The sequence below is a fragment of the Neomonachus schauinslandi genome, chromosome 7, assembly GCF_002201575.2.
Source record: "Neomonachus schauinslandi chromosome 7, ASM220157v2, whole genome shotgun sequence".
Classification (NCBI taxonomy): Eukaryota; Metazoa; Chordata; class Mammalia; order Carnivora; family Phocidae; genus Neomonachus; species Neomonachus schauinslandi.
Window position 1 is genome coordinate 86685974 of NC_058409.1, and position 27287 is coordinate 86713260.

The following is a 27287-nucleotide window of genomic DNA, read 5'->3' on the forward strand; positions in this document are numbered from 1 at the left end:
CCATTTTACAGGTGATAAACTAAGGCTCAGAGAGGTGAAGTAACTTGCCCAAGGTCACACTGCTAGAAGTGACAGAGCCAGCAGTCTGGCTCCCGGGTGCATATCCTAAGGCCCCGGCTATGTTGCCTCTCATAGCATTTCTGGGTTGAGCCCTGGGTGAGGCTTGGGACGGGGGCCAGAACTCTGACCTGAGAGCTGAAGGCCTGGGTTTCAGTCCCAGCTTCACCTCTGGCTAGCGGTGTGCCCCCTACAAGTCCCTTAGCCTCTGGCACATCCCAGGCTGTAAATGGCACCCACAATTGTATTACTGAGCGGCTCTGTGGCTTGAAGAAAATAAATTGGAGCAGACATTTGGCGCCTCCTACAACTTTAGCTTTGTGATCACTACTGTGCTGTCGGACCTCAGGACCTTACAAGTTCAGTGGGAGAGGAAAGAACACTCCCATTGCCTGCCTTGGCTGTCGATGCACAACCAAGTCACACGGCATGTATTCGATGCCTAGTCATTTGCCCCCCTCTGCTATAGACTGTTTGTGGGGTACCCCCCCATTCATAAGTTGAAATCCTAATCCTCAATGGTATTAGGAGGTGGGCCTTGGGAAGGTGACTAGGTCATTAGCGTGGAGCCCTCATGAATGGGATTAGTGCCCTCATAAAAGAGACCCTAGAGAGCCTGCTACCCCTTCCACCATGTGAGGACACAAGGAGAAGACAGCCATCTATGACCCGGGAAGCAGGCCCTCAGCAAACACTGAGTCTGTCAGCGCCTTCACCTTGGACTTCTCAGCCTCCAGAACTGAGAGAGAGATTTCTGTTTATGAGCCACCCAGTCTGTGGTATTTTTTGTTATAGCAGCCCAAATGGACTGAGACACCTTCTATCTTGTGGGTGGAGGTTTCCAGTGAGGAAACCCGTGCCCAAAAATCCAGAAGGAGGGACTCAGAGGGCGGCAGCCTTCCCCACCTTGGCCACTTAAGGACCGGGTACAACAATGAGGACGGCGAGATGGGGGGAAGCAGGAAGCTCTCACCAAACCCGCCACCACCTGCCTTTCTTTTTGCAAAGCTGTCAATGTGGGGTCACCTGGGCAGGTCTTCCTGTCATCTGGTCCCATTTGCCCCACTGCAGAATGAGATTTCTCTGAAGTTGGCCTGGACGTAATATATCCCCTTGTTTAGTGATTTAGAAGATGGTCATCAGGGAGGTCCGGGGCCAGGTTGGAGAGAAGCCTGCCTCTTGTCCTGCCCACCAGCTCTTTCACAGGGAATCCCTACTTGTCCCTCACTTGAGCCCTTGGCCACCCTGAGGTCTGCTCCAGATCAGTGGCTCCCGGACAGGGTGAGGGTCCCTATTAAACAGAAAGAAATGAAGAGATGTGGTCAGCCCCTGGCTGGGCCCAACTGGTTATTAAAACAAGGGCTTGAAACTGTGAGTGCTACCTCATTGAGGTAAGCTGGAAGGCTTGGTGGTGGGAAGGAATAATGGCTCTGGTGCCTTCCCAGATTCACAGCCTAACTCCTGTCACCGCACTACCTCATGTCTGCCCCCCGCCCCCGCCACAGTGGCTGTGCTCCCCCCCCCCAATCTGCTCCAGTGCCCCACCTCTCTTAGGACAGCAGGTTCCTCACAAGTCCTCCCTCTCCCCACCAACTCCCCGCACCAATGCCAGACAGGCCTGAAGGAGGTTAACTCTTTGAGATAGTGAAACCACAGGAGGACAAAGAGCCAGGGTGGGTCCTGGGCTCTTTGTCCTCCTGTGGTTTCACTATCACACCTAGTTTTGGACCCTCCCCCAAGTGCCTCCACTTTCAGGCCAGGCCACCTTCTCCATGCACGTGTGCTTTCCTGTCACATCCAGACTGGCCCTGCCCGGACAGCCTCAGAGGCAAAGACTCTACCCATAGACTGAGCAAGTGCAAGCCTTCATGGGGGGTGATGGCAAGGGATAGCCCAGGCCCTGGGGACATGGCCATGAGGGACGGCCCTGGGCCTGCCCAGCCAGCCGGTCCTCCTGGCCTGTCCGTGGATCAGCAATGCTGTTATCCCACCCCACTGAGCCAACGTGACAGCGGCCATCCATCACCCAGTTCCATCCAGCACACGTGCCCTGGGATGCATGTCCACTCCGCTCACTGTCTGTGGATCAGGGAATGGGGAGAAGACTGAAGAGAGAAGTGAGCTAAGTGCAGTGAGGGATCAGAGGAGGTAGACATGACTTCCTGACAGGAGTTACAGGAGTGGTGTGAGGAAGGCAGTAGCATTTGAGAAAGGCCTTGAAGGTGGCACAGGGTATCAGCAGGTGAGACGACAGGGCAGCAGCAGGGACAACATCAGGGAAGCAGAAAAGAAAACAATGTGCTCAGTGATTGGACACCTGCTGACTCCTCCCCAGCTTCCATCTCTCCCATTGTCCCAAACCACTTCTCTCGGGATCTCCTGCTGTTCTCCCTTCGGCTGTGTGTGTTGGGTAGAAATGACTCTCCCACCAGCTCCAGGAGTGGGCCCTGATTGGCTTAAACCAATTGTATTTCCTGTCCTGGACTTGGTGATTGGTTTGGGAGAGGCAGGGGAGCCAGGCAATGAATGATGTGGGGGCCAGGATGTAGGGGTTGGGCTGCTGCAGTCATTTTGTTACCAAGACAAGGAGAGTAGGGAGTTGTTGGGGGCTGCCCTGAGGATACCAAGGATGTAGCCAATGCCACAGAAGGCAGAGCAGAGAAACGGAGAGAGTAGTTGCCGAGTGGCATTGTTTGAGCCAGTGGATCAAGCCTGGCCCACAGTCAGCCATACCTTTGGGCTTTTCAGTTACAAGAGTCAATAACATCCATTTACTGTTTAAGTCTGTTTGAGTTGAGTTTTCTGTCATACTGCAACCAAAAGATGTTTGACTGAGAATCCAGTTTGGCTGGAGTGTAGGAAACATGAGAAGAGAGGCACGAAGACAGGACTGGCAAGATGGAGCAGCAACATTTTACCAGGGGCTTGAATGACAGGTTGGGGAACTGCTATTTATTTCCAGAGGCACTGGGAACCATGGAGGTTTTTCAGCAGAGGCATGACTGGATGCCACTGGCTTTCTAGAATCCTAAAATACCATCTGAATTGGGCCTCACCAATCCCTACTCTCTATCTCTCCAGCTCCCTCCCACAAGTTAAGCAGCAGAATCAGGTTTGTAAGAAGGCATAATCTGTTCACCTTCCATGGGCATGCAGGGCCACCTTGCCTGGAGCAAGCTCTGGGAACATCAGTGGAAGCCTATCGGGCAGGCATCCACACCTGGAGGAATGGAGGCTCCACAGGGCAAGTATTTGTTTTGTTCAGTGATGTGCTCCCAGCATCTAAAACAGGGGCTGGCACATAGTAGGTAGCTGCTCAGTAAATCTCGGTGAACGGAGAAATGAATTCTCTGGAGTGTGGCAGGGGCTTCCCCGGGGAGCTAGCAGAGGTAGGCTCGGGAGCAGCGGCACCACGTGAAGCTGTCCGTGGTGCTGAAAGCCCGTGCCGCCTCAGGGACCGCTCTCCGTGGTGCTAAAACAGAGCCCACGGCCAGCTACACAGCCCATCCGTGGTGACTTGTAAAGGGCTCAGAGGACCTAAGAACCATGGTGGGAAAGGAGACTCCATAACCTTGCTTCCCCTTGCTAATCCCAGTCCCCCAAGACCTTCTGCATGAGACAGATAACCTGGCCCAGACCCAAGCAGGCCTGCTTCCTGATGGTAACCTTGTCCCCAGCATAGGTATCAGTCCACCCTCAGGTGTCCAAGCTCTCCAGGGTTGTGGGTTCCTGAAGGGCTTGAGCGTCAGTCTTCATTCCGTCAGCCTCTGCTGGGGACCCTGGAAGAGACAGCCAGGCAGAGATGGGTCCTGGGCAGGCAGCCGGAGAGAGAGGCTGCATGCCGAGAGCATTAACTGGAGGGCCTGGCAGGAGCTTCCAGTCCTCACTGGCTCATGGGCACTGCCAAGCAGGGTGCCCGTACTAGAAGACGGTACACAGAGGGAGGGTGTGTGGCTGCTCTATGATGACAGGTGAGATGGAAGGGGCAAGATAGAGCACAGGTCCACACCGTGAAGGTGGAAACTGGAGAGCAGAGACTGGGAACAGCAATGGGGGTGAGGGACTGGGGAGGAAGTCAAGTTTCAGGACAGCGGAGTGAGGAGCCATTTTCATCAGATAGGGACAAGGTAGTCCCAAATACAGGCTCACACACACATATACAGAGACAGGGCGACCAGGTGGTTAGGTCCGGCCCAGGCATTTGGCTCTGACAGGACTTCCTCTCTGACATCATCCTCACAGGGTGGAGGCCTCCCAACATTCTACTTTTGCCTAAGAACCACTCTGATTCTGCCCTCCATGAACTTATCTAAACCTTTCTGGAAGCAATTTATACTTCCAGCCTGTGTCACCTCTAGGGGAAATGATTTTCAAAGTTTATTCCCTGCTGAGTGCAGCAGGATTTCCTGTTATTGGTTTCAAACTTACCTCTCTTGAGCCTTGGTGGGGTCCAGGAGTGGGGAGGGGTTCATTCTGTCAGGCTGGGATTTAGTGAATGAGCCCATGTTCCTTCTCTACACCCTTTCTGATGTTGTAGATTTCTACTATATTCCTACTTAGCTTCTCTCTGTACCCAGAAGTTGTCCCAGGCGGGCTAGTCTCATTCTATATGACAGTTCCCTTCTCATCACAACTCTCTTGATAACAACCACTCATGGTTGTCCTGAACTTTATAGTTACCTATACATTGTCATCTGTGTGAGATCTCAGTCTCTCTCACACTCCTGTGAAGCAGGCCCCAGGGATCATGACTTCCATTTCACAGATATACCAACTGAGGGCAAAGGGAGGGAAATGAATTATTCAGATCATGTAAGTCTGTAATAAAACTCAGGTTCCGCCAATCTTGGGTGGGTGGCTCTCCTAGGGAGGCATGACCACAAGTACACCAGAATGTTGGATGCAGGTGACCCTTCCTCATGTGTCAGGAAAAGGGAACATTTATGGCTTGTTTCAAACTCCCTTCCCAACCATGTCCAGCCTTCTATTGCCTTTCTGGGTCCCTCTTTAGGAAAGAAATTTCAAATACCTTTCCCCAGACACCATCCACATTATTTTCCCCCAACTAAAACTTGCTGGCCATTCTCTGCCCAGCCCACTGCCTTTCAAGATAAGATTTTCCTAAAGCTTATCCCTCACCAGCTTGGCATTTTACTACCACCCAGGAGAGTTTAGATTTAACTGCAAACTTGGTGATTTCACTGTACACATTCTCTTCCAGATCTTTTATTTAAATGTTAAAAAAAAAAAAAAAGATTAGCTCCAATTCTTGGCTGAGCTCACATCTTACACTTCTCTATCCAGAACACTGTTTATTAATTCAGACCTTTTGTTTCCTTTCTTTGTCAGCTCCTTATCAATGATAAAACAGTTGCTTCAAATTCCAGATTAATCCATTTTTAAGATACACTTAACACATGGGACTCACACCCCAGAACACTTAGGATACACAGTCAGAGGACACACACACACACACACACACACACACACACCCTCTCTCTCTCTCACACACACACCCTTTATCAAAGCATCCACTTCTACTGATGCTGGTGTCTGTACACCGACGCTCAGGTACACAAGTGTTTACTCACACACCCACACTTCCCGCCATACTCACTCACATACCTGCATGCTGAGGAGGGACTTGGCATTGGCCTTCGAGGAGCCCAGTGATTTTTCACATGTTTGATAGGAGGGAAGGGGATGGAGCCAGGCAGAAAAATGCCAGCGCATGAGAGAAATGGATCAGAGGCTCTGGAGCATCTGGAATTGTTGGGAGGGGATCAGGGAATTTCCTGAAATTTGGACTATGGTGGTTAGAGAAGCCTGGATGAGGACCTCTCTCAGCCATGGGCAGGGGGCCCAGCTAGCTGCCCAGTTGCCATACAGTGGACTGGGCAGGCAGCCTCTGTTCACACTTAGAAGAGAGGCAGGCCTGGCAGGTGACCCTGAGCCCCCAGGGGCAGGCATCTCTGCTTTCCAAGCATGCAGTGAAGTCACCTTCACCCATGGGCACATATTTCCTCAGTCGCACCAATACCAGGTGTACAAAGCCAGCCCCTGGCCAGAGACCCCATTTCCAGCCTCATGAGATGTGTAAGAGCCTCTGTTACCCCACCAAGACACCCTGAGACCACCTGGCCTGGCCACACTGCTTGCAGAGTGCAGAGGTTGCCCACAGTGCCAGGCAGGGACCTAGAATTTCTGAATGCTTTCATGAGAAGTAGCTGCTACCTGAAATCCCGAAGGGGTGATGACTGTGAGCCTAGAGAGTCCTATGAGCACCAACAATGGCCCAGAGCATGCTTATCTCCTTCCTGCATTTCATGTTGCCTTGGGGCTGTCACACTGGTCTGTTTTCTCTAGCCACCTGGCACAGGGTGGGTCCAGCTTGCCAGCCACTCTGGCCCAGCTACAGGGGACAGAGCGCACCGAGGCTGTCTCCACAGGAGCCCTCCCAGGACACACAAGGCCCCTCAGAGAACTGGGAGGGAGGAGGGAGGAACGCCCGCAAACTGAATTATAATCAGGGACACCATCTCCCAGCACCTGGGGACAGCTTCCCCTTGGGGGGGGTGGGATGTCGGGGCTCAGACTCCTGCAGGGGTACAGGCGGAAGGTGAAGGGGAAGAGGGAAGGTACTTTTACACCACCAGATAGATATGTCTCTGAGCAAGCTGGGCCCTGATCCCTACTGCATCTGTCCTGCTGCTTGGGAGTTCTGAAATCAGATTCCTCTTGCTCTCTTTTTCTTCCTCTCCTGGCATTTTTCTTTCCCTCTGGGTCCTTAGAGGAGAAGGCTCTGTAGAAGGATCTCTAAATGAATGGCCCCTCCCAGGCCCTGGGGAATATATTAGAGTTCTGAAGTGATAGCCAAAATGGTGGAAGTAATCCAGAGAGGACAGGGAGACGGATCGGGCAGGCTGGGCTGCTAATTCCAACCATGCATCTTGGCAGGGCTGGGGAGCCATGAGCCACTCCTCACAAGCAGACAGGCCAGGGACTGAGAGGAGGAGAAAGGAGGGGGAACCCCATCTCAGCTCCTTCTTTGTTCTCTTCTGCACTCTCGACAGCATGCAATTATTTCATTTCTTCATTTGCTCACTGGCTCGTTGCCCATCTCCTCCACTAGAACATCAGCTTCAGGAGGGCATCACCATACTTCCCAGCATCCCCAGGGTCCAGCTCAGAGCCTGGTACAGAAATGGTGCTCAACAAACATTTGTTGAGGACTTGGGTTAAGGAATGTATGAATGAGTGGGTGAGTGAATGAATTAACGAGCGAAGCCATCCACTCAGACTCCCAGCTTGCACCCAAGCCTGTCCAGGAGACATGGCCAGGCTCCTGAGGTTGCTCAGGGAAAGCCCCATCCCAGTCCCTGGCCATGGCCTAAAGATTCTCTTCCCTACTTGGACTTGGCTGCAGCCCCAGATATTCCTGCTGTGCCCTGGGACTTAGCCAATCACCTGCATACTGTAGGCGAGAGAGGCCACCACACATGCCAGGCCCATGCTTGGCACCGGGTCTTCATGGCTTTGGACTATCCCTCCCATGGCCAGGGTGTGGGCCTTGTCAGCCCTCATCTGGATCATTCTGGTTCTGAGCTTTGCTCTCTCACCCATTGATCTGCCATTGGGCCACCATGATCCTTCTAAAACCCAGATCTGATCACGTGTGTCCTGATTTCAAATCCTCAGCAGGTCCCCACTGTCTCTGGAATGGCTTAAAATTCCTTGGTGTGGCATTAAGGGCCTTGCCTAATGTGGACTCAACTCATCTTCACAGCCTCAACGCCTGCCACCATTACCAAGGCAACAGCAAGCCCGGCAGCTAACAGGGCCTCAGTTCTCACCACACACCTCGCCCTAAGCCGCTCAGTATGGCACGGGCTCATTTGATGCCCTCATCCTATAGGATAGGTGAACAATGTCCCCATTTTATAGATAAGGAAGGTGAGGTGTAACTAAAGCAGCTAAGTGATTTGCTCCAAGTTGAACAGCAATAACAAGAATTATTATTAGAGCTAAAATGAACTCTATTCCCGGCACTGTTCCAAGCACTTCACAACTGTTACCCCATTTAATCTTCAGACCAGCCCTCTCTCTGAAGTCAGACTGACAGCCAAACACTTGACTTCATGCCTCAGTTTCCATATCTGTAAAATGGGGAGCATAATGAGAGCACCTCCTCAAAGCTCTGTTGTGAGGCTTCAGTGAGCAACTGTGTGAAAGTGCTTAAAGGGAGAGGGGTTCCCCAAGCAGGGGTGTGCCATTCTGGGCTTACTGCTGGCACAGCAGTAAGGTTGGGTTGGTGGAGGGCAGGAGGACAGCTGAGGACCTCCGCCAAGAGGTGGAGGGGGAGACAGGGCTTATGGGGAGGACCAGCTCTGCGCAGAGCTGGAGTCCAAGATGGTGCCCAGGGCAATGGCCCTGTGTGGCTGGAGGATGGGGGTGGTCACAGCACAGCAGGGTTGTGGGGAGGCAGGCCTCCATTCCAGCTCCAGCCCAACACTGGCATGTCTCCATGGAGCAGAAAGAGGGGTCAATCCAAGGTTCACCCTCCAGGACGCTCCTATGTATGTGCTGGCATATCACCCCTGGCACGGGAGACCTGGCCTTAGGGACAGGGAGAGGGCGGCCCTGGAGGCTCTATACCAGCTGACTGGAGTTGCCAGCTGCAGTCCCATAAATCGTGCCCTGGCCCAGGCTGGCAGTCCATTAACGTGAAAGATTTTATCGCACTTTACAACCTCCCTGTCTTGTACGGCGACAGCAGGTAATTAAAACAATAATTGTTTTCTGATGTTGCTTCTGCTGAACGATAAAAGCTTCCAGTTATTTTCCTTTCACTGGGGTAAGGTGGAGGGAGGGGTCTGATCTGGGGGTATGGGGGTAGGGTGCGGAGCCACACAAGTTTAGGAGGTGTGGAAAGGTGAGGAAGGGTCTCCTGTGTGGCCATTGTGGGGAGAGGCCAGCAGGAGCCTGATTCTCACTCGGCAAAGCTCTGAGCACCTCCTATCACACACACACTGGTCCAGAAGCAGATTCCTGCCATACCTGTGCACGCTGCAGGCACACGCCGTCACACTCAGACCTGGGCTGCCCCAGGAGCTGCTCTGCGGAGGCCATCCTGCTTGAGAATCCCTGCGAGGGGACGAGAGGGCTGGCAGCAGCTGGGACCTGGAGGAACACATCTGTCCAAAGCCCTTGGGAACCCCCGACAGCAGCTCCCATCTGTCCAGAGGGGGAGGCACAGAGGTTCTAAAGAGTGGAGGTGATGAGGAAGAGCTGGGGGGCGGGTTGGAGGCCTATGAGTACAGCCCCAGTGCTAATGAACTTGTACTTCCCAGGTGCCCAGAGTCTGGCACACCAGAGGTGACTTGCCGGGGAAGGGCTGGGTTTCCTCAAGTCACAGAGAGCTTGATTCAAGGATCACAGGATGTGAGGTATGGTGAGGGGTCTTCTGTGCCCTTCCGTATTCATCCACCCATTCATCCGTCCATCCATCCACCCATCCATCCATCCAGTATTGAGCATCTACTTAGTGCCAGGCTTGTTCTAGGCATAGGGGATATGGCAGGGAGCAGGCCAAAATCTCTCGAGAAGCTTGTGTTCTAATGTTCAGGTGGGGTGGGGTGGGGGGTAGAAAATAAACAAGTAAATAAGTCAATAAAAAAGATCACCTCTGATGTTGCAAAGCTGCCACATGAGGTTGGGGGCCCAAGGGGAGCCTCTGTGAGCAGGTGACTTTTAGTGAGGCTTGAATGACATGAAGAACAGGCGAGAAGATAGTGGGGGCTGAGGCTTCTGGGTCCCAGTGCCTTCGAAGGACCCTCAGACCCCACCGTCTCTACCCCCTGGTCCTGCAACATCCTCACTCCTTGCCACCTCCAGATCCACACCCGGGAAGCCTGTGATGGGCACAGGGAGGCGTCGGGTGATGACTGGTGTGAGCTCGGCTTATGCTGATGCCTGTGAATGACATCACACCTGGGGGCTCCCCCACCCCTGCCCCCACCGCCCCCCAAGCCTGCAGTAAATCATCCTGATGCTTTAAAACAAATACTTTTTAATCACTAAAAATTGAAATGATTTCATGTGAAAATGTTAATGTATTCGGAATCACAGCCGCGCACTGCGTCTGACAAATTAGCACCCAGCCCGCGGCATTGTTTGTAGCTACATTTATCCTGGTGACGAGACGCACACACGAAACGAAATGGAGCAGAGGGGTGGCGAGGGCAGCTCCTGGCGGGGGGCGTGCACAGAAGGAGAGGGCGGGGCAGAGGGACACAGGAGTCTCAGCGCCCCCCCCCCAACAGCCCGCCTGACCCACTGCCTGCTGCAGGACCGCGTGTCCCCAGCCACCCGGCCCCCCCCCGGGCCTGCCCTTCGATGCCAACTCTGGACCACACCGGGCAGGGCTGGCCGGCCTTGTGGCATGCTCCACGCGGACTCAGGCATGAGCAAAGCAGGAGCACCAAGAGAGGAGAAAAACAATTTTTGTAAGAATTTAATGAATCAGAAATTAGCATTAGGATATGGAGACACTGGGACCCTCATGCATTGCTGTTGGGAACATCAAATGGTGCAGTTGCTGAGGAAAACAATTTGGTGTTTCCTCAAAAAAAATGAAGCCTAGAATTACCATATGACCCAGCAACTCCACTCCTAGGTATATACCGAAGAGAACTAAAAACAGGTGTTTAAACAAATACTCACAGTGAGTGTTCAAAGCAGCATTATTCACGGTAGCCAAAAAGTGGAAACAACCCAAATGGATGATAATGGATAAACAAAATGTGGTCTATCCGTACAATGGAGTATTATTCGGCCATAAAAAGGAAGGATGTACTGATACATGCCACAGCATGGATCCACCTGGAAAACACTGCACTCGGTGAAAGAAGCCAGACACAAAAGGCCTCATGTTGTCCGATTCCATTTACATGAAAAATACCCAGAATAGGCCACTGCACAGGGACAGACAGTGGGCTGGTGATGGCCAGGGCCTGGGGGGAAGGGGGGATGGGAAGCGGCTGCTAATGGGGTAAACCCCTTGGGGCGAAGAAAATCTTTTGGAACTAAAAAGAGGTGACGGTTGTACAACATTGTGAATGTACTAATTGCCACTAAATCGTGTACTTTAAAACGGTTAATTCTTTGTGATGGGAGTTTCACTCCAATTAAAAAATACATGTATGCATATATGTGTATATGTATCCAAGCACTTGAGGAGGGAATGAATCTCAATTTCACTGGACTTTTACAGGCTAGTATTTGGTCCGGGGAGGTGGTGGGGGCAGCAGGCTCTGAGACTACAGGCCTGTCTTGCCTTCTCCTCACACCCGCCCCGACTCCCTGCCCTCTCCCCGCCCCTGCCTCAGGATCAGCTCCAGGACAGCCCAAGCCTGGGTCATTCTGGATCATTGGCTCCACTTCACAATGAGGCAGAGGTGCACATCTGGCCTGGGGCTCCCGCTCTCCTGGGACCCCGGCCCCCTGACACCCAGGCTAGAGCGTGGTCTAGCCACTCCAGACCTGGGCTCTCCCGGGCCACACCCCCGCCTCCTAGCCATCTTCCTTACCCCTGTTGGCCTCATCAGATCTGCTTCAGCAATTGTGTACCTTTCTGGTAGACAAGGGGGTGCCTACAGCATCAACGAACACAGAGATAAGTCATTCTGCTTTCTCTTCTCCTAACTCCACACGTCCCTATGCCCAGACCACAACGGACCCCTTAGTAACCAAGTTCATTCCCCCTCCAGGCTGCTGCACCCACACTGCCAGCCCTGCCTGTCATTCAGGACTCAGCTCACACGTCACCTCCTCAGACAGGTCTGACCATCCAGTCTAACCAGCAGCCAACACACCTGCATGAGCTCACGCATGGTCACGCAGTCATGCCTCTGCCTGCCTTCCAACTCCTGAGGAACATTCCTCATTATCTGAATCTCCTGGTTTATGGTCATCTCCTCCCACTGGAACGTGAGTTCCTCGAGGTCGGCACAGTTCCTGCCTTGCTCACTGTGTCTTCATATGCAGCCTGGCACCCAGGAAGTGCTCTATCAAAGTTCCTAATGACCTTCACCTTGCCCTGTCCCCCAGCCCATCCTCTCCACTTCCCTCACAAGCTCCCTGGGGCCCTGGGCCTTCTGCCCCACCCCCTTCCACAGATGGCACGCAGAGGGGCTGGGGCTGCAGCCTGGCTCTGCGGGTGTGACTCTGGGTGGTCATTTCACCTCTGAGCCCACCTGCAGAGAGCTTCCGTGCAAGTGCTTTGCACTCAGCAATCAAGCTTGTCCTGCCCCTGCTCCCTTTGCTCAGGTTCCTCCTCTGAAGAATCCACCAGAACCCGAGCCTTTTCTGGCTCTGATATCCTTGCACCCCAGCTCGACAGTTTCTGCGTGTCCTCTGTGTCCTGGCACCCTCTCATCCCTACTCTCTAATGCTGGTTCTGCGCTTCCAAGCACAGGTCCCAAGCGGCTCCTGCTGGCCTCCTCCCGGCGCGGGTCCTCCAGGCCTCATCTGCTAGCTCCTTCCCCGCCCGCAGCCTGCCTTGCGGCTGCCTCCCAGCCCTGCTCCAAACTTGAAACTCTCCTGGCTTCCTCTGCTCTCTTTGGTCTGCCTCTGGCTTCCTCGGAAACTTCTCCCAAATTTTCCTTTTCCATGTCAATGGTAGCCATCCCCAGTCGCTCCTTAGAATGGGATCTGAGCTCACGGTGCCCATGACCAGCTCCTTATGAATGGGCCTTTCATCTCCACTTCCCCCCTTCACCGCATCTCCAAGTGCCAGTCCTGGCTTTCCAACGGTTGTTTAGACGTTTCCGCCTGACCTTCTGCTGCTGCCTCAAAATGAACAGGTGAAATCCAAGGCCCCAAACGCAGGCTCTTCAAGCTGGAAGGGAGGGAAGGGGCAGGAGTGGGCCTGCCCCATGGCGAGCACTGTGTGGGAGGTGCAGAATGCAGCCTTGTGTGCATGGACAGTGGGGCGCACACCTGCCAAGGTGACAGCCTGGTCCTGGCTCCTGCCCGCCCAGGAAAATGGGCTCTTAGTGCCCAGATCTGACTCTTCAAGGGAAGCCTGAGATCTGGATTTTTTGTGTGTGAATTCTCTATTTTTTAGACAGTTGTATCTGCCACCTGGGGGTTGAATGCTCTGCACACTGCCACCTTTGGGTGTGTGCCTTGCCAACTGCATCGTGTTTTCCTCCTGAGAATCCCGTGCCAGGCCTCTTTCAGGTGCAGGTACCAAAACCCAACCCACTGTCATCAGCCTACACAGGAAGTTCTTGGCTCACGGGATTGACAGAAGAGTGCAGGGACCCGAGTCTCTAGGGCCTTGGGGCCACCAGGACAATCTTCCCTGCTGTTTGTCTCTGATTTCCCTATGTACTGGCCTCACTCCCCTCACCAGACAGGCTCTCTCCACACAAGGGGGAAGTAGCTGCCACTGGCCCAACATCCCCGCCTGCATCTTCACAGCTGCCAACCCCAGAGGCAGAGAAGGCAACTTCCCCACCTCCACATGGGAAAGCCACGAGGAGCATCCCGACTGGTCATGTGGCCACTCGGAACCAATCACAGAGCCCAGGATGTGCACCAGGATTTGCCCGTGACCGACAGTCCCAACAGGACCACACAGTGTCGGGGCAGAGGTCACCTAAGGAAGGGTAGAGGTGCTGTGCCCAAGAGAACATGTGTTGAATACTCAAAACCACAGGCACCAGAGAACCACAACATCTCATGCGATGGGGTCAACTCACCAGAAAGTCCAGTTCCCAAAGGGCCCGAAACTTCCCAAGGACAGTAAGTAAGGGTGGGGCTGAGAGTAGAGTCCAAGCCTTTATTTCTGGAGCCCCAGGCTTTCCCCTTTACCACGGAGCCTCACCAAGGCCACCTGCCTCCCACCCACGGTCTCCTTGAGAGGCCCCAACAGGGCCTGTTTCAACAGCCTCCCCCCAACGCCCACCCCCACCAGACGGGGAGCTCATTGCCTGCTAAGACCACCCGTATCGCCGCCTGTTAGGAAGGTCTTTCTCAGCCTCCTGTGTCTCCCACCTGCTGGTCCTGACCCTACCCTGTGGGGCTACACAGAACAAAGCAAATCCACCTTCCCCTCCTGCCTTCAGTGCCTTAAATTAGATAGCACGACCCCATCCCACCCAGGCCTTTGAGGACTTTTCTCTTAGGACATGACCTTAAGTCTGTCTGTTGATTACCCATTGGCCAGAGGCAGGTTCTGTTGCTTATGGCCGAAGTGCCCAGATGGATGGCCGTGCTCTGGAGAGGGCCCAGCATGGTGCAGTTCCCTGGTTGGAGCCCACGGCACTGCGCAGCCTTCTCGCTCTCTCGGCTTCCCTCCCGTCTGTTACACAGCTCCCAATCCATTTTCTCTTTCTGACATCACTTCCCCTGGCTCAAGAGCTCTGAATCATGTTTGCCTCTTCCCGGTCCCTTGCCCCCACATGTAACATCCAGAGCTCCTCCTTTCAAATGTCTCCCACATCCATCTCTTTTACTCCATCCCTGCTGCTTGCTCCCTGGGAAGGGGGGCCTCATCATTTCCTGCCTGGATGACTGCCACAGCCTCCCGGCTGGTCTCCTTGCCTCCAGCCTCTCCCAGCTCCCATCTATCCTCCATGCGCTGCCAGATTAATCTTCCTTAAACCCCACTCACCTCCTGTCACTCCCCAGCTCGACGACGTAGCCAGCCCTATTACTGGTTGGTCCCCCACAGGGGGTTCAGAAGGAGCAGCCCTGTCTGCTCCAGCTGGGCTGTGCCTCCTTGCTCCCCCGTACACACACTGTCACCAGGGAATGCCTGTGCCCTCCACCAGCCCTTCATTGTCTGGCCCCATCCACCACCTGCCAAGGCCCCAAGTGGAGTCCCTTTCTTCTGGTCCCTGGGCCCCCAGAACTCAGGGGCAGAGGATGGGGGCGGCCAGAAAAAGCCCCAAAGCCACAGTCCATCCAGTCTGCAGGCAGGTTACCCCTGCCTGGCCCACCTAGGCTCTCAAATGTCACTGTGTCCCCTGCCACCCCTCTGCTGTGCTCATCCTTAGGCCTCCAGGCTGTGAGGAGTCATACCTGGCCAAGTCACTGGGGGGTGAGTCATCCTTCACCATGTCAACCTTCCTTCTCAAACCCTCCCACAAAAGCTCGTCCCCCAGAATAAGCATCTTCCCAAGATTCCAGACCTGCAGGGTTTTGCCCTGGAGGCTCTCTGCCATTTCTGTCAACCAAAGACCTGGGGTTCCACTCCCCCACACTTCAGGGGTGTGGTCCCAGAGGGAGGCCCAAAGTGTCCCCATAGCATGAGCAGCACCTCCCATGTATGGAGCATTCACCGTGGGCCTGGCACGGAGCTAAGCTACCCCCTGAACGTTCTAGCATTCCATTGAGACCCACCCGATCTGAGCTCAGGTCCAGCTGCGGCTTGCGGGGAAACGCCAAAGCCACATGGTGCAGGAGGGGGCTTGGAGGAGGAAGAGCAGGAAAGGGCAGGCCTGCTGCTGGGGGACTCTGGGAAGCCGGCCTTCTCGCCCCGTGGAATACCTCATTTACTCCTTGTAACCCTATGAGGTAGGAACCTTTCAGTATCCATATTTTCTGGATGAGGAAACCAAGGCACAGAGAGCTGAAGTCACCTGCCTAAGGTCACCCAGTTTAAGTTTCTAAGCTACACCATCACCTGCAGAGTCCTGGCTCTTAGTGGCTCTCATGCCTCAGGGATTCCTCGCCCTCAGCCCACCAAAGAGCCTGGTGTTCAGAAGGAGCAGCTCCCCCACAAGCCTAGGGAGATCAATGGATCCTACAGGCCGATGCCTAAGGAGACTGTCACTCCCTTCCTGTGACCACTTCTTCAGAGACCGGGGTGACCAGGGAACAGCAGTGTGCTAGAGCCAGCTTGCCTCTGCTAAAGAGAGCCCATCACTGGGGTGCCTGGGTGACTCGGTCGGTTAAGCGTCCAACTCTTGATTTTGGCTCAGCTCATGGTCTCAGGGTCATGGGATCCAGCCGCAAGTCAGGCTCCCCACTCAAGTGGGGAGTCGATTCTCTCCCTCTCCCTCTGCCCCTCCCCCTGCTCACGTGTGCTCTCTCTCTAAAATAAATAAATAGGGCGCCTGGGTGGCTCAGTTGGTTAAGCGACTGCCTTCGGCTCAGGTCATGATCCTGGAGTCCCGGGATCGAGTCCCGCGTCGGGCTCCCTGCTCGGCAGGGAGTCTGCTTCTCCCTCTGACCCTCCTCCCTCTCATGCTCTCTGTCTCTCATTCTCTCTGTCTCAAATAAATAATAAAATCTTTAAAAAAAAAAATTAAAAAAAAATAAATAAATCTAAAAAAAAAGAGAGAGAGAGAGAGGGCCCCTCATTAAAATTTCTAGAATTTTGCAAGCCAGTTGACATCACATTGGTAGCTTAAAATAGGCCACAGTGGGAGTATTTACACCATGGAAATTGGCAAATCAGTCCTCCAGCTCTCCCAGAGTGCCAAGTGTTAGCAGCACATCACTGCTAGGGAGGGAATGCTGACCACCCTCAGAAGGGCATCCTGGCCTGTGGGTGGTGGGCTTCAGGCAATTCACACAAAGACAGGCCCCCCAGTAGAGCCAGGGATCTAAAGGGAAAGGGGTCTTGAGAGGAATGGGTGGGTCTCAAAAATGGACCTCTGGCTGTGTGATCCCAAAGGATGTGGAGAAAGAAGGTCTCTAGGATAGTGTCAGGGAAGCTCTGAGACATCTGGTAGGCTCAGACTTCGAATAGGCTCAGACTTTGACCCGACATGAGCAACTTGGAAAGATGGCCCAAAACCAAGTACAAAACCACTGACAAGAGACATGGAGTGGAGAAGCATGCAGGGAAGGCTGAGCTCAGGTCCAGCTGTGGCTTGCGGGGAAATGCCAAAGCCACATGGTGCAGGAGGGGACTTGGAGGTGGAAGAGCAGGAAAGGGCAGGCCTGCTGTCTGGGGGGTTCTGGGAAGCCGGCCTTCCCGCCCCACCATTTTGCAGCTGAGGACACTGAACTGGAGGGGCAGGACACACTCTAGTAAGAAAGCACTGAAGATCAAGAAGGCACGATCAGAGAGGCCAAGTGGTTGTTTGGAATGAATGAGTTCAGGTCTTTGGGGCCAGACAGATCCCACCCCAGGTGCTGGCAGGCGGACCTCGTATTGACCTCCGAGAACGTGGGAGTGGGAGCGGTCATGGGGCAGGAGATGCATGAGCTGCAGTTTAGTTTTCAGAAGAGGAGGCAAGCTGGATTCGGTGAATGCATCAGGGTTCTTCAAGTGCAAGCAACAAAATCCATTCTCACAAATTTAAGCAAAGAAGGGAAAATACTGGCAAGAAAATGGGTCGTTGAGAGAAGGGACAAGAGGCTTAAAAGCAGGCGCTGAAGTGAGAAAGGAACCAGGACCTGGGAAATGACTTACCTGTCTCATTGGGCCCTGCTGCTGCTGAGATTAGGGGAAATCCCTACTAAGGCTGTATCTAAAAGGGGAGAGGTCATGGAGTCCTAGTGGGACCAGGGGTGGAAGCTGGACAAATACAAAACCCAACAAATGTCCACTGAAGGGGCCACAGCCTGATGACCCGATGCAAACCCCAGGCAAGATTCCAGTGGAGCTTCTCTGTCGGTTACAGGTAAGCAAGGAAGGTAGGGCCACACAGAGAAATACCGGGACTCCCGCAGACCCTTCCCTTCAGACCAGCGTTCCTTATTATAGAGTTACTGTTCTGGTAGGTCAGGGCCAGACTGGAAACAGTGTGTCTGGATTTCGGCCCAGCAACTGATAAAATATCTCAGGATCTGCAAATGAAGATACATGAACCAGATGACAGCACATTTAAGGGAATGCAAAACCTGTTGAATGGCCGGCACTGTTTTCTAACACTGCTGATTAAATAGCTAAGGTCAATCCAAACTTGGGTCTTTACCTCTGAGCCTCAGGCTGTATCCTTGGTACTCTTCAGCGTTCTTATTAAATACTTGGGCAACCTATGTTGATGGCACACTGGTTAAACCTGAGAACAATGTGCCAATCTCTTCTGGGTGGACAAGCTGTGAGTGGTGGCAAACAGGACAGTGGCATAGGCAGTTTGGCTGTGGGGACTGGCTCACATGGCACAGCACCTGAGTTGGCCCAGTGAGGAAGGACCAGGACATTTGTTGGATGGCTGGGGGAAGAGATGCTCCCCCCTTCCCCTGGACTGGGCCTGCAAGAATGTACCCTGGTAAGTTGTGGCAGCCACCTTCGGACTGTGAGGAGAGAGGGGCTGTCGGAGAGTGGTGCCAACCCCCGAAGAGGAGATGAGGCATGAATCCTGGTCACACTGTTCCTCCTGGATCCAGCCATGCCTGAAGCTAGCCTACCCCCGGTCTTTCAGTTACACACACCAATAAATCCCTTTTTGCTTAAGTCACTTTGGGTTGGGTTTCCCAATATTTGCAATGGATACACTTAGTATCCTTTGCTAATTCATGCCAGGGCATTGTATCACAGTGGGATGAGCTAGGACTGACATCCAGAGGCAGGTAACAAGGATGTAGGGGACAGAGAAGGGGCTTGGAACCAAGCTACATGAGGAACAGCTGAAAGGACTGGAGGTGCCCGGTCTGGAAAGAGCAGATGGGGCTAGGTAGGGGCCCTGTCTTAAATAACTGAAAAGGGGAAAGCCATTCAGCGTGGCCCCAGAATAAAGAGCCAAGAGCCATTTGGGGGAGCTTACTGGGAAGGATTCCTCCTCATTCTAAGAAAGTGGCTTTGAACAGTCCCAGCCACCTGAAGATGTGCGGTTCGGGGCAGGTTGCAAAGCCAACACCCAGGGGTTTTATATTCAAAATCCTGTGGCCTGGACAGTCTCGCCTAGATTTAGGAAGCACCCAAGATGGGGTCAGGAGGCAGGATATAGAGGGGGCAGTAAGCTTTGAGTGATGAGGGATTAGCCCAAGACCACACAGAGAATTAAGGTCCCCTGACTTTCTCCCATAGTCTTTCATGTCCATGGGGCACCAGACAAGGCCCTGACAGTAAATGACCACATGGGACAGTGTTCTGCTCCCCACGGTGTGGGAGGGGGTAGGGAAGGGGGTCAGGCTAAGCAGTAACAAGGTTCCAGCCCTGCCACTTCTCTGAGCCTCAGTGTCTTCATCTAATAAATGGGACTAACTTCACCTATCTTGTGGGTTGTCCTGAGGTTCTGATCAGATGATGCTGGCAGAGCCCAGCATGGGCCATGATTACTACCATCACGAAGTTAATTAAGAATAAAAAACGTAACAGTTTACAGCCACCGAAGGCTCCTCCTCTCCCCGCCTCAGGCTTCTCTCGTAGCAGAAGTAGGATGAGTTTTGGAGTCAAAGACCTGGACTGGAACTCCAGCCCAGCCTAGTTCGGCCTGGACTGCAGGAAGCCGTGCCCTTCCTCATCTGTAAAATGGGACCGACGGCGGCGGCGGCGCATTCAAAGCCCCAGGCCTACAGGAGGTGCTCACGGAGCGCGGCGTTCTCCTCCTCTCCGCAGCGAGGTCAGCGCTGTCCTACACACCGCCCGCCAGCGGTGCCCGCCGGCCCGCCACGTCTCCGGGGCCCGGGGAGGGCGGTGGGGGCGGGGGCGCAGCTGGGCGCGAGAACCGAGGCGCACCGGAGGCCGCCGAGCCGCGGTGCCCGGAGGCTGGACGTCTTCTCCCCGGGCGGCAGCCGAGCGCTCAGCCAGGAACTTGTTAACAGGCTCCGAACAAAGAGCCGCTAATCCAGCGGGCGGCCGCGGGCGGGCTGGCGGGCGGAGGGATCCCGCCCCCTCCCCGGCCCCTGCCTCTGCCCCTTCCCTGCGCGGCAGGCGAGTTCACTGCGCGCTCGGCACCCGCGCCGAGCGGGGGCGGAGCCGCGGGGCAGGACTCACCCCGAGGGCGCCCCTCCCCAGAGCCCCGGTGGGCAAGCGGGCTAATTGCTAATCCCCTGGGCTCGGGCTCGCATTGGCTCGGGCCCCTGCCGCCCGTCGGCTGCTAACATGCCTCGCAGCCCGCGTCTAGCCCGGGACCCCGCCCGGCAAGCTACCCGAACAAGCCAGCCACGGAGTGGGGATGGTTTTTTGGAAGCAGGGCAGGCTCCCGTCACGCGGGGACTCTAAGGAAGCACTCTTACCTGCTCGTGCCTGGCACCCTTTCTTCGGGGAGGAGTGAGAGGGCTGGAAAGATGCAGGCGGGCAGGGTGCTGGGGATGGGGGGGCACCCAGCAGCCCCTCAACTCCATCTGGTCTCTGCCCCAATTAGGAGGGGGTAGGCTCTCACTCCGGGTGTACTCCCTGCAGGCTCTCTCCTGGACGTGCTGGGTGGGGCAGTGGGGGGGGGGGGGGGGGGTCCCTCCTGGCTGGGGAGGTACAGGGCAGAGGTGGGATGCAGGGTCCAGAGCTCCCTACCCAAGGGCCCTGCAGTTGTAGCTCCGGCTCAGTCAGTCTAGACTGACTCCCCTCCCCAAATCTCAGCCACATATTTGCCTGGAGCTCAAGGTGACCCTGAGCCTTCCAGATGGACAGAGCTCTGACATCCAGGTGTGGGGAGGGTCCTAGCTCTGGGGGACTCACCCATCAGGGCACTGGCCTTTGGTATCTTCAGGGGCCCCTCCCCCATCTAAGTGGGACCTAAAACCTGGCCCTTTGTGACCTACCCTGGGGATGAGCAGCTGCCACTTGGGCCTCTCCAGATTTCTGAGTCTCTCCCTCTTCCCCCTCTCAAACAGGCCTGGGATGGGCCTGTCTACAACTACACCTGGAGAAGGGAAGGAGCTTGGGCAAAAGAGAGAAAAACCGCCAGTCAAAATGCAGGCCTCCCCTCAGGCCGCTGCCCTCCCACCTGGACCTGCACCCTCTCCCACAAAGATGGCACCAAGGACACTCCCAAAGTGAGGACAAAACAGTGCCCTCTGCCGTATGCATCATCGTCAATTGTTAACTAACTTTATTGAGGGCCTACTGTGTGCCAGGACTATGACACTATGACACGCTAATGACATACATCAGTCTATCTAATGCACACAATAACCCTGTGAGCTAGGTCCTTTTAGCACTCCATTTTATAGACAAGAAAACCGAAGTGCAGGGAAAAGCTAGATCGCCAGCTAGGACTGGGGTGGGGCACAGGGAGTGCCAAGGGCACAAAATTTAAGGAGGCTGACCCTGCGCTTGCACAACTTAATTTCCGCACCCTGGGCACCCTTGCCTCACCCTAGTCCAAGTCCTCTTTCAAACCCAGACTCCGGAACTGGCCGACTCAACCATTCCACCACCTCATCAACGTGCCTGGGATTCTGGCTCCCAAGGGCCAAAGGCTGCTTGCGGCTTCTGACATCAGTGTCCAGGAAGAGGGTGGGCCTCAGGCACTGGCACTCTGACCTTCTCGGGGCCCTAAGAAGGCCTGTTTTTGCCATTAGGGGTGTTCACCGGCTAAAGCAGGGCCCTGTTTCCTCCCAAGGCAGCCTCCCTGTGCACCAACCTCTGCTCCCATAGAGTCATCAAGCCCAATGCTTAGTATACAAAGAGGCAAACAGCCCAGAGATGTTAAGTGACTTGTCCAAGATCACAAAGCAATCAAATGGCAGAGCTGGGACTAGAATTTAGTCCCATCCAGGGCCCCCACCCCTTTTGCTGCCATGTTCTGTGTCAGAACTGATCATCCGCACATGGTTCCAGGACAAGCTAAACCCAAATCATCATCTTCACAGAACCCCAAACAAAGTTCTTTGCACATTGGAGGAATCAGTGTCTGAGTCAGGCCCAAGTCCCTGCAAGGGGGTGGTGTGTGTACAGATTGGAAGGGGGGTGTTTACTTCTTCCAACTAAAAGCATGACTCCTTCCTGGGATTCCTGCCTGGGGCTGGAGCAGCCACAAATGTTTTTCTCTCTTCTCTCTGGGCTTGGGCCCTGATCACCTCAAGACTCTAGGTCTGTCCTAACTCATGCCCCTTCAATGCCAGGGAAAATGGAAGAAGAAAATAAACAGCCATAGCTGTCTGCTCCATGTTGGGTTCCATCCTGGGCACTCTGTGTTGCCCATCATCTCCTTACTATAACCTCAGGAAGCAGAAACGGCCCTATTCTAAAAATGTGGGAAAGGCTGGGGAGTAAAAGTTACTTGCCCAAGGTCAGGTGGCTTAGACTGAAACCCAGGCCTGTCTGTCTTCAAAGCCCCTGCCCTTTCTATACTGCCTGACAGGAAGAAGGGGCTGAGGCTCCCCAGAAAGCAGGAGGACCTGTCAATGCCATTCCCATGGGAGCAGACAAGAAGAGTGAAGGGGCGGACCAGGAGAATTGATCACAGGAAGCTGAGCTCCCTTTTGGACGGTGAGGATGGTTGGGGCTCAGGGGCCGGACTTTCCTGGTGCTTAGTCTCAGGAACCAGGAGTCCCAATAGGTTCTGCACCAAGCAGCCCAAGTCTTGGTGTCAATTCCATTCCTGTGGATAGGGGTGGGGCCTGAGGAAGAGGCCACCAGGACAGATTGTCAGGGACAGGATGGACAATGCCATGGCTCCATGCCCCTCAGCCCCACCTTCCAGGGGCTTGAGTCCACAGGCTGGGGCCCAGAATGACATTATCTGCATGACAAGACACTGATCTGGGAACATCTATGCCTGGGAGGGGTGCAGATGAGCAGGGAGATTCCTACTCAGTAGCCCTGCGCATAAAACCTGTACGAAGGACCCACAAACACACATGATCACATGAGCTGGTCTGCCATCTGTGTGAGGGTCTAAGGCACAGCCACCCCACGGTGGGGCTTTAACTTGCTCCTTCCTACCTTGGACAGGAGCCATTTCCAGCCTCCCCAGAGTGAAGCAGTCTTTGTTCAGGAACAGGGATGGGGAGGGCTGCCAAGGGGGGCAGAGTAAACTTCTCTCCCCCTCCCTAGCCATAGCAGCCCTCCCTACCTAGCCAGAGAACCCAAACGCAAGTGGAGGATAAAAAGAGAAAAAATACGCACTTGACTGACCATGACTCGGAGCATGTTAGGGGCCAAGAGCAGGGTCATGGTGCTGCAGACAATGGCAATGCTCGTAGGAAGCACCGGCCTGAACGAAGAGGCAGCTCGGGCCTGGCAGTTGCCCCAGGCCCCATCTACCTCTCCAGGGCTGAGAAATCTGTCCCGTAGGCCACTCAAAGCTCAGCAATGTGCCATGGCCCTGGGAGGAGTTGGGGAGGCCTCTTGGAGGGAGCTGGATTGAAGCTGGGGGCTGAGATAAGCAGAACAGCTGGGACTGGGAGCAGCGGGGGCGGGGGTGGGGTGGGGATTGGCCTAGGTCTGGACAGAGCCGAAGATGTCGGCTATAGGGTGGTGAGTGTGGCTGGCGGGGCCGGGGACACCGGGTTCTGCAAGGCAAGGGAGCTATAGGGCAGAAGCCAGAGCTTGTCTGGGGGTGTGGATGCCCAGCCCACCAGCAGTTAAACCCAAGTCCCAGTGGATCAGCCCAGTCATGTGTGGTGATGCAGGTGTTTCCCTCAGGGCCCCCAGGCTCAGGGCTGGACTTCACCTTCAGGTACTGGGGAGCCACAGAAGGCTTTCTAGTGGGGTTCCAGCCTGGATACCAGGGACATTAATCAAAGTAGAGGAGGCAAAGAAAGGGGATGAGTGGGGGTGGCCACTGCACTGGTCCAGGTGGGGAAGATGAGGTAGAAAGGGGCTGGGGGGGCAGGGGTGGTGACAGAGGAAGAGAGGGAGACGAGCAATGTCACAAGTAGAACTGAGCCGGAGGATCTGATGACAGATTAGACATGAAGCGTGAAGGAGAAGGGAGAGCCAAGAGAGACTGCAAGGTTTCCGGCCCCGGGCTGGAGGACTAGGGGGAGCAGAAAGGCGAGGAGGGGGCCGCAGGAGAGGGTTGGCCTGGATAGAGCAGGCTCAGGCGTGCATATATGTGGACACGTGCTCCCAGGTGGCCTCTGTGTGGAGCAGGGGTCCCCCCGCCCCAGGCTGCAGGCAGCTCCTGCCTTTGAGACTACGTGGCTTGCGTCTGCAGGTCTGGGGCCCAGGTAGCCCCAGGCAGGACAACGTTGTGGACGACAGGAGGGCTCCTGGCCCCGCACTGAGGCCAGAGCCGACTGCTCTGAGGAACCCGCCGTGGCTCCTGGCTGGGGGTTTGGAACCTGCATCAATGCCAATCCCCAGCTTCCTGAGGGAAGCCCCTCCCAGCATGGGCAAGGGGAAACGGGCAGGCCCGTCAGAGGACCAGCCCTCTCCTGGGGACACCCAGGGGGCCCTGAAGTCCAGCTCAACCCATCCCCGAGGCAAAGGGAGAGCGGGGTATCTCTTAGCCCTAAAGAATTAAGACACCCTTCCCCTAACCGACTGCTCTAGTCCAGGGGCGAGGGATGGACAGAGGGGACCAGGACCAGGCCTGAAGATGTGGGTGGGGCCTGAGGAAGACCACCAGGACAGACTGCTGGGGTCAGGATGGCCAATACCACAGCTTAGTGCCCCTCAGCACCACCTTCAGGGAGAGCCAGTGCCTCATGGGCCCCTCCCCCTAGGAGGGCAGAGATCTGTGGGACGGGGCAACCAACAGGTGTGAGCAGCCCACAGGGGCGGGGAGGCAGGGGCCAGCTGTGTGGCTGGGTACGAAAGGGACCAAGCCGTGGGACAGTGTGTGGGGGGGTGAGTGTGCTGAAGGGACAGGCTTTTGTGTGAGGCGGTGACAGAGGGTGGGCCCTTGGCCCGGGGAGCAGGAGGCTGCAGTCCTGCCGGGTCCCCGGCGCCCCCTGCCGCCCGACTGGCCGTCCCTCCCTCAGCCCCTCACACACACGTTCTTCACCGGCTGCAGTTGCCGAGGGGATGATGGGTGGTGTGGGAGGAGGTGCGGGAGGAGCTGGGGTCATCTCAGGGCCAGCCTGCCTGGGCACGTGTGCCCAGAGCCTGTGGGGGACAGCAGTAGGGGGCCCCAGACAAGGAGGAGGGCCCCTGCATGCCCTTCAGAGGCTCCTCCCACAGGCCTGGGAGTGCGTGCCCGGAGGCCGCCTCGGCTCCAGGGCAGCCCTGCGGCACTGGTGCCCACCTGCTAGCTCCCCGGGCAAACCGTGGACCAGGCCCCAACAGGTGCTCCAGCACCCCGGGACGCAGGTCCCCTACTCCGGGACCTTCCGAGGACAACATGTGGCACCCCCCAGATGGCACCCTGACTCACCAGCACCCATCACCCCCTTATCCTATCCACACAGGCTCACCTCTGCAACTGCTCACAACCGTCACACAAGCGCATCTGGCCACACACACACCAAGGCTGCACACACAGCCAGCCCCCGTCGTCACCAGGGCACGCATGCCAACCCACAGCCCTCACACGTGCTCACGTGGGCAACATGCAGATATGGCCACACAGCCTTCTCACACACAGCCGACTCAGTAAACATTTCCTGGGCGCCTACTTGGTATCTGGCAACACCTCCCGTGTGAAGAGCATGAACACCCCCAGTTCACCATGATCAGCTCACCCACCCTGCACCCCCTGAGGGTTGCACACACAACCCGAACACAGATATGTGTGCAATATGAACACACACCTAGCAGCAGTGCAGCCTCCCAGCTCGATCAGGATTAAAAGGGGAGGTCATGGGGCAGGAGGGTTTGTTAAAGTGAGGATTGGGGGGGTGATGGGGTGTTGGAAGATGGATGGGGTAGAGCAGAGGGAGGACTGAGGGGGCAGACTGGGGAGGGCAGCCAGGCAGAATGGGTGCAGAATGTGCTACGCAGAGACCGTTTAAAGAAACAGCCATCAGCCTCAATCATCAGGCTGGTCTCAGCTCTCACTCATTGATCTCCAATCAGTCTGGCTTCGCATCTCAGGAACCCCCACACTGCCTTCTGACCCCTAGGATTAACAATGGGCCAGCAAGGCTGGGAGGCGTCCCCCAGGTTCTCAGGGCAGCAAGAATCAAGAATTGCTAGGGTGAGCCTCATGCCCCCTTGATCACACAAATGACCCCCTCCCCATAAACACATAAGCTCAGCTCTGCTAAGTGCATGGATGGGGGGCGGGGGGCGGAGATCAGGAGGCCCTAACAACTCAGCCTAGGTGGAAGCTCAGGGAGAGCAGACAAAGGATGCAAGGGAACTCCCCCCACCCCAAGGGAGGTGGGCTGAGAGCTTAGTTACCAAGCAGGTTAGGGTGGCCAACCGGACATGAAGGGAGGAGGAAGGGCGGTGCAATGAAAGGGAGAAGGGAAAGCGGCAGCGGCCCCACAGTACACAACTCTGGCCCCCCACGCACCAAGGAGGCTGGGAGCCACAGCCCTGGCCAAGGGCCACGGGCCTTTGACTGTGCGGGCTGCAAGGGCTGGGGGCTGGTGTATGCGCCTCCACGCCTGAGTGTGTGCGGGTGCGAGCGTGTGGCGGGGACAGAGGAGGACACTGTGTTCTGGACGTGGGCAGAGGCCAGGTGCCAAGTCGGAATTGTGAGTAGTTGTTTGGGTCAGATGCTACCGGGAAGAGGCAGGTATCTTAAGCCCCTTCCTCATTTTCCTGGGCACTGGGATGTGGTCAAAATCCTCTGATCTGTGACCCTCAAAGTCAGGCTCCCCCGGGCGTTGATTCAAACCCCCGACTCTGCTCTGGGGCCGGGCAACCAGCAAACTTCCCCCGCCCGGAGGCGTGGAGCGTTTACACTCGCCAGCCCCGCGCGCTGACAGCTGCTCCAGCACTTGGCAGAACCCAGGCTTCCGGGGAAGCGCGCGGGGAAGCTGCGCAGCAGCGACAGGCGGCCCCCGCGTCCCGCCTCGCAAAGTTTGGCCTCCGGGGGCTTCCAGCCGGGTCCGGCAGCGCGGGTCAGGGACCCCCCTAGAGCAGCGAGCGTTCGCGCGCACAGTCCCCCGCAAGCCTCCCCAGAGCGCGCGCGTGACTCACCCGAGCCGTGGAGCCAGGCGGTGAGGACTATGCCCAGGAGCGCTGGCCACAGGCCGGGCCGGACGGCCATGGCCGCGGGCGGGCAGGCGAGCTGGCCGGCCCGGCGCGGGGCCCCGCAGGCGGGAGGGCGGCTTTCAGCGCCTCAGCCCAGAGCCCCAGCCCGGGGCGCCCCCGGGGCCCATGCCAGCGGACTGCGCTGCCTCCGGGCGGCCGGCTGCGGGGCGCACGCGGTGCGTGGCTCCCCTGGGCACCGGGAGCACAGCAATGCAGCCGGGGCGGAGCGCAGCGCCAGCCGCGCCGCGCACGGAGCCAGCCGCCGCGCGGAGCCCGCAGCCGGGGAGCG

At 55.9% G+C, this 27287-nt stretch overlaps 1 protein-coding gene across 1 annotated transcript in view; it reads right to left on the bottom strand.

Annotated features, from left to right (window-relative positions):
* Window positions 1-27014, bottom strand: part of UNC5A (unc-5 netrin receptor A) — a 59799-nt gene extending 32785 nt beyond the window's left edge. Inside the window, exon 1 of the mRNA XM_021698682.1 lies at window positions 26945-27014. Within this exon, the coding sequence (XP_021554357.1) occupies window positions 26945-27014 (70 nt within the window). The remainder of the gene's footprint in view (window positions 1-26944) is intronic.
* Window positions 27015-27287: the final 273 nt, after the last annotated feature.